General features: G+C 32.2%; 1 protein-coding gene across 1 annotated transcript in view; it reads right to left on the reverse strand.

Annotated features, from left to right (window-relative positions):
- The window catches only part of pnp5b (purine nucleoside phosphorylase 5b), an 18435-nt gene that overhangs the window by 9072 nt on the left and 1438 nt on the right, over nt 1-7925 (reverse strand). Inside the window, exons 2-3 of the mRNA XM_016480853.1 lie at nt 3816-3985; nt 3633-3736 (exon numbers count right to left, since the gene is read on the reverse strand). Of these exons, the coding sequence (XP_016336339.1) occupies nt 3633-3736; nt 3816-3985 (274 nt within the window). The remainder of the gene's footprint in view (nt 1-3632; nt 3737-3815; nt 3986-7925) is intronic.

The raw sequence follows: 7925 nt of genomic DNA on the forward strand, positions 1-7925 counted from the left end.
CACAGAAGCAAGCTGAGCTGCATCATTTCTCTGATGCCAGTGAGCAAGGATATGGCACAGTGAGTTACTTGAGACTGACTGATGATATGCACACTGTACACGTGTCTTTCATGTTGGGAAAAGCCAGGGTGGCTCCGCTTAAGCAAGTGACAATTCCACATCTAGAACTGACAGCTGCAGTGTTAGCAGTCAGAGTGGATGTTATGCTAAGGAAAGCATTGGAGCTAGATCTCAAAAGCTCAACATTTTGGACTGATAGTCAGTCAGTACTGAAATACATCGCAAATGAGAATGCACGATTCCACACATTTGTCGCAAATGGGATCTCTGTTATCAGAGAAAACACTGATGTAACACAGTGGAAATTTATCAGAACCAAGCAGAACCCGGCAGACTTGGCATCAAGAAGGGTGAGTGCCAGCACATTGGTAAAGTGCAGAGTGTGGATCCATGGACCAGACTTTCTATGGAAGAAAGAAGAGGAGTGGCCTAAATAGTCCCTGGTAACTGTGTCACTCTCACCTGATGATGTTGAAGTTAAAAGAAACACCACTGTGTACAGTATTGTCCTTAAAGTCAAGGAAAATCCTACCAGCCAACTACTTAACTACTTTTCAAGTTGGACAAAGTTAAGATAGCAGAAGCATGGTTCTTAAAGTTCAAGAATGTCCTTCGATTGCTTAGTGCAAAAAGGAAAGAAATCCAGGTAGCCTGCGTGAATAAGGACACCAAGAACCCAAACAAGGTATGTGACAAATTTAAAGCATTCAAGACATCACTTGGAGCACAATCCATAAGCTTGGACGATCTCTTGAAAGCAGAAAAGGCTATTGTCGAGTTTTACCAGAAGCAAAGGTATGCAGAAGAAATGTCAAGAATTGAAAAGGCATCAGTTGTTGGAAAGTGCTTGAATCGTTTCAGCAGCTTGTACAAGCTAGATCCTGTGATGAAAAATGGTTTACTGCTAAAAGAGGACTACAGAGGGGAGATATTGTCCTAGTTGTGGACAGTTCAGCACCTCGTGGATCGTGGCCTATTGGAAGAGTAACAGAAGTTTTACCTGATTCCAAAGGACTCATAAGAAATGTTAAACTTAAGACAAAGACTGGTTTCTTGGAAAGACCTATTACCAAACTTTGCCTGCTGTTAGAAGATGCAGAAAACTAGAACTGAATCTTAGAACGACTGGATGAAGATTAAAAGATGAGTATTATTTCTCCTTGTATATGCATATTTGGCTCCATTTACATTTAATTTATTGTAATTGATGCTTAAACCCTCAATTAGGGGCTGGGTGTAGGAGCCATATCTTATTTAATTTTTCTATATGTTCACTTATATATTAGTTTGCTGCTATATTGTTAATGTTGTTTATTTCTCTGAGTGTGTGCCCTCTATAGGTGTGAAGGGAAAAATGTTTAAAAGGATATGCCACCCCTGACAGGAGGGGGGTGCTGGTGCGAGAGCATACAGTCTTTCGACCGTGCGCATGGAGCTAAGATGGCATGGTGCAACAAGCCTGCAATTAGCCTTTAAGTTGTTTGTTTGTTTTATGTTGCAATTCAAGTTAATTTTGGTTTAATAAACTTCAGTTATTGTTTGGAACTTCAACAAGACTTTCTGGATCTATTCATGGTGCTTTGCACGCGTCGGAATATTGCATCAACACCTCCCACAGTGGCCAAGAAACAAGGGACAAAATTGGAAAGTTGAAGCTTGTTTTTACCACTACACTGACATTATTCTCAGAGGAGCTGAACTAGAGATGATTGTGTAACACGTGCAACGTTTGTGTTGTATTAATAAAGACATCGTAAAAGCGCCACTGATGTTTACATTCAGCAAATACTGATCATACATGAGTTCATAATGACACCACAGTTCCTAAACACTAAAACTGCTCTTTAATAGCATTCTCAAACATTAGCATTTATACTAGGGCTGCACAATTAATCGAATTTCTAATCGCGATTACAATTATGGATGCCACAATTACGTAATCGTTCAAAGCGGCAATTAATCATCCACTTATGTTATTCTGCGCCCTTAAGATGTGTTTTTTCTTTCTACATGTTATCTTAAGGGTTTTAATTTTAGTATAACATTATAATACCATTCATATTTTAACTTTTTTTATAATTTAAAGAAGAAACCAATCCGATGTATATTTGACATTTGAGGCTTAATACTATAGAAAAGCACTAAAGGTTTTTCAGTTAGAATGTTTTCAGCTTGTTTATTTTCATATAAAAATACGGCATGCAGTTGCATCAAACAATGGCATAAACATCATTCAATGTAAATTGTGATAAACGTAATTAATAATCGCAATTACAATTTCAAGGGAATAATCAACAATTATGATTTTTGTCATAATCATGCAGCCCTAATTTATGCATCAGTCATGGAAGGTTTTTCTGAAATGTTTCAGATGTTCATCTAATGTTTTTTAAACGTTTACTGCTTGTTTTAGACCATTTAGAGAACATTTAAAAGTTTGCTAAATGATACAATGTAACGTTCCGTTTATGTTTTCTATAACATTCCAAACAGGGTTATTATAATGAACTGAAGCTAAATCTAAAACCATGAAGCATTTTTTGTAACTTCAAATTAAAAAAAAAAAAAACATAAACTTAATTTCAGCTAGTCCCCAAGAAAACATTTCTCATTTTCATTTAAGTTTAACGATGTTATAAAATAACTAAAACTAAAATTGAAATAACAATCAACAAAACTACATAGACATTTAAAAAGAAATAATCAAACTACAATAAAAAATTAAAATATAAAAATCATAAACCTTTTTCATTTCATCTAGTTGCCAAGAAAACATTTCTCATTTTAATTTAATTTAACTGGATGTTCTAAAATAACTAAAACTAAAACTGAAATTAAAATGAACGACAACTATATAGACATATTAAAAGAAAAAGAAACTAAAATAAAATAAACAATTTAAATAACATTTAATTTTTTTTTTTATATTTCATTTAGTTTAGCTTGATGTTCTAAAATGACTAAAACCAAAATAAAAATTAAATTAATACTATATAGACATATTTAAAATAAAAAAAACAAATAAAACAAGAACGAAAAAATTAAATAAAATATAAAACCCTAAACTTATTTAATTTCAACTAGTTGCCAAGGTAACATTTCTCATTTTCATTTAGTTTAACTTGATATTCTAAAAATCTACAACTAAAATAAAAATTACATGAATACTATATAGACATATTTAAAAAATAATAATAAAACAAAAATGAACAAAAATATTATAATAAAAATAATAATAACTAATAAAATCACAACAAAATTACTAAAACATAAATTAAAAAAATTCTGTTTCAAATGGAAACAGAAAATAAAAAACTAATTCAAAATATTAATAAAAACTATAATAGTGGTTGCCGGAATTTTACCGTTAAAAATACGGTAGCAGCATTTTAGGTTTTACGGTTTTAACTTAAATTCAATGATACTGTTTGCATAACCAAGAAAAAACATTTAAAAAAACTGAATGTTTTTAATGTTCAGAGAACAATCAGATTTAATGTTTTCATAACTTAATGGGAATGTTAGCAGAACGTTCGAACAGATTTCAGATGAACAGTTAGTGTGTTAATCACCTTCTGAATGGTGTATCCTTCATACAGATGAAACCTGCCCTGCATGCAAACACACGGCTTTCCGAAAAGCGTGCCGAACACCAGCCTTCCAGCGTGACCGTGAACTACAGAAAACACGGTTAAGAGTCAGTCTGGAGACGATTACAGCACAATCAGCCGTCGCAGCACATGGTCTGAACTCACCGGTGCTCCGAGGGAAGCTGGGGATGTCACTGTACTTGATGACCAGCGGATCTTTCAGCATTTCTGCCAGTCCTCCGAGACCGGAGCCGCACACGATCCCCAGCAGGGGGCGCACTGGAGCCTCAGCCAGCAGCCAATCAGCTGTGGCCTTACACTCCTCATAACCGTACCTGAGGGAGAGCAGAGAGGGTCATGTGATTTTTAGTGAAATAAGTGCTCATTTAATCTAATTTGCTATCATTAGAAGCAAAATGTGTTTTAAAATAAAAGTTAATTCTTCTCGATAAAATAAACACTAAATGGATAAAATAAACATTAACTGAAATAAAATCTAAAAAACCTTAAACTTAATTTATTTCAACTACTTGCCAAGGCAGCAGTTCTCATTTTCATTTAGTTTAACTAAAAAAGCTATATATATATATATAATTATGATAAAATAAAAAATGTAGAAATAAAAATTATGTAGACATATTTTAAAAGAACTAATAAAAATAACAAAAACACAAAAATTGCTAAAACTTTATTCTAAAAAATGATCTCATTTGCTATAATTAGATTTACTTGAAAAGCAAAATGTGTACGATAATGAGGGTTATTATAGTTAACCAAAACTAAAAACATTAAAAAAAACATTTCCTTTCATTACTTGAAATAAAATAAACATTAACTTAAATAAAATATTAAAAAAATTAACGTTTTTATTTCAACTAGCTTCCAGAACAACATTTTCATTTTCATTTAGTTTAACTAGCTAGAAATCTGAAATAAAAATGACTATATAGACAAACATATATATATATATATAAACACTAAAACACAAAAAATAACAGAAACACACAAAAATAACTAAAACATTTTACTAAAATGAATGTAATTAATGATCTCATTTTCTATCATTCGATTTACTTAAAAACTAAATGTGTAAGATAATACGGCTTCTGGATCAGGGTTAATATAGTTGACTAAAACTAAAAACATAAGAAAAATACTTATATTTTAAGTATAAAATAATAAAATAAACATTAACTGAAATACAATATTTTATTTCAAACCAAAGCAACATTTCTCATTTTCATTTAGTTTAACTAAAATAACAATAAAATTGAAATAGAAATGACTATTTAGACATCTAAAAAAATTAATAAATAACAGAAACACACAAAAAAATGAATAGAACTTAAAACTAAAAAAAAAAAAAAATCTAATTCAAAAGTCTCTGACAAATGTTCTTTTAGTTTAAGCTTCACTAAATAGTGTTTTACTCTCAAACATAAAAAGCAGTGTTTTCAAATCAACCTATGAATGTCTTATTAGGACTCAATGTTTGAAAGAGAAAAGTATGTATGACTGAATGAAGCATGAGAGTCTGCGGTGGAGTCGTTCTGTCTGCCTTCTTATCTGTTTAATGTTTTCATTACAACAAATCATGTGTTCAGTCTGAGCTCAATGTAATGAAATAAAAACACCGGGGATGGTGTTTGGAAAATAATGGCTGGATTAGTCCGATTAGTGCGCAGATGAGCAGTTCTGCTAATGACTCACACGGGAGACTCCCCGAATCACTCAGAGCTGTTACTGAATCAATCTCTGATATGACTCACTTCCAGGAACATTTGCTTACGTTCACATTAAGTTACAAATCATTATTTCCGAATGTTCTCTGAAAGTTCACAATGTGCAGGAACATTCCATTTAGGGATATGCCGGTATCAAATTTTCATGTTGCGATTAATTGCTAATGCTTTTATTACAGTATACGGTATTATCACGATATTGAAATTTTGTTTTAAAAAAAAGTGCTGTCATAATACAGTATAACAGGTTTAATAACTTTTTTCTTATAACAAAAATAACTGAACATTTAAATGCAATAAAGCAATACAGAAAAATGTATAAAGCTAAAAGTTTTACACAGATTAAAGTGCAAAAAAACTATCCGTGATATATCACATTACCGAATACCGGCACAAGTCTAATTCCATTGTATCATTGTATCAGCAGACATCATGAGAATGTTACTTTTGAATGTTCTCTGGATATTCTGAAACAAGCAGTTACATTTAAAAAGACTTATATGTATGTCCAGCTAAAACGCTTTAGAAGAAAAACGTTCCACGAATGACATATAAAACGTTTTGAGAACGTTACTAATAAATAGCTTTGGACAAACGTTCTATTCACGTTAGCAGAATAGCATTTGTACATAACTTTGAGAGAACGTTCTTTGTCAGCTGGATTATCGCGACTTTCATCGTAAAAAATGTAATTGTTGATTGATTGCCCTTATTATGGAAGGCCGTTCCGCCAAAATCGGTACAAAATAAAAAAAGGTAGTTGCGACTTTTTATCTCACAATTCTGACTTTTTTCTCGCAATTGTGAGATATAAACTCACAATAGCGAGTTATAAAGAGAAATAAAGTTGCAATTCTGAAAAAAAGTTAAAAAAGAATTGCAAGATATAAACTCACAATTCTCAGAATTTCGAGTTTATATCTCGCAATTGTAATTTGTGACTCAAACTCGAAATTCTGAGAACATAGTATTTTTTTCGTTTGGACTTTAAAATTCGACAATTGCGAGGTTATATCTCACAATTCTGAGAAAAAAAGTCAGTATTGCAATACAAAAATCAGATTTTCGAGATAAAAACTCGCATTTGCGAGAAAGAAGTCAGAATTGCGCGTTTTTATCTTGCAATTCTGATTTTATAACTCGCTATTTTATATCTCACAATTCTGAGATATAAAATAGCGAGTTATAAAAAGTCGCGATAACCTTTTTTATTTTTAATTCAGTGGCGGAAACGGCCTTCCATACCACAGAGCTGGCCCGAGGCATAAGCGAACTAAGCGGCTGCTTAGGGCCCCCGTGGCCACCAGGGGGCCCCCAAGAATACATGAAATGACAGCTTGATTATTATTATTTTTATTTATTTTTTTTTGGTGATATATTATGTCAATGGACAAAGGTAATAATACAAAAACGCAATATTAAACAATTAAATAATCTATACGTATCGTTTTATTTCCATAGCAACGCATCATGCATCCACAATTTGACAGATGTATGACTTTTATATAGTTTTTCCTTTTTTTGTTCAAAATATCCACAAACTTGTTAAATATATCATAAGCTATATGATACAGCATATTGTGATTATCAAATACGTGTAAATGTATTTGTTTTGTCGTTTAAACAACCTTAATGACCATGTTAGTTGATCTGTAATGTGCGCTGGACGCTGTCGTGTGGATCTGTCAGATTAACATCACGGAAATTCACCCATTTCTCCCGAAATACATGAAAGTAAGTGGCCAGCGAACTGGGAGAAAAACAGCGTAAACGTTATAGTTACCTACACAATGTGTATTTGATAGGAATAAAACACGTCACATTTTAATTGAAAGGAGTATTATTACCGCTTTCCATAGAAATCAGTGTGTATTTAACAAACTGTAAATTTTGTTGATAGTACTTAATTGAAATCTGTATTTAAATGTCTGAAACACTGAACAGTTGTGATATAAAGCACTGAGCATGTCTTTCTCTCGATTATAATATAACATTTAATTTAGCTAGTTTAAAAAAAATAAAATAAAAACATTTTTGTCTGTGTAAAACTTTCCTGGGTATACATTTTTGTAATAAAAATAAGCTTCTGTTTCATAAACTTGGTACTGATAACAGCTTAACATTTTTTACCTTACCCTGTCTTTGCTATTATATTCCAATATCATTATGCCTCAGTTAGCTAGATTAAGAGTTGTTGTTTTAGGTGTACGGATGACTTGCTGCGGTGTTTAATCATTTATGTTGTTAAAATAACATTCTTTTCAGTAAATGCATTGTCTGCTGGTTTATTTAACTACTTTTCAGTACACCACATTAAGTATGCCACTAAGACTTTGGATGTTAAAGTTTAAATTAACACATGACCACTCTTGCGGGTTTGCTACTGTAACAATTAAAAACCATAGAAGGGTTAAAACATGCCAGGCAGATGTAAGCAACACAGCTACGACAAATACAATTGATAATGGGTGTGTTAGATTTATAGTGTGCATTGACAATAATCAGTCGTATTGGCGGGGGGCACCGTGGGCCC

Source organism: Sinocyclocheilus anshuiensis, unplaced genomic scaffold, assembly GCF_001515605.1.
Source record: "Sinocyclocheilus anshuiensis isolate Anshui unplaced genomic scaffold, SAMN03320099.WGS_v1.1 scaffold533, whole genome shotgun sequence".
Classification (NCBI taxonomy): Eukaryota; Metazoa; Chordata; class Actinopteri; order Cypriniformes; family Cyprinidae; genus Sinocyclocheilus; species Sinocyclocheilus anshuiensis.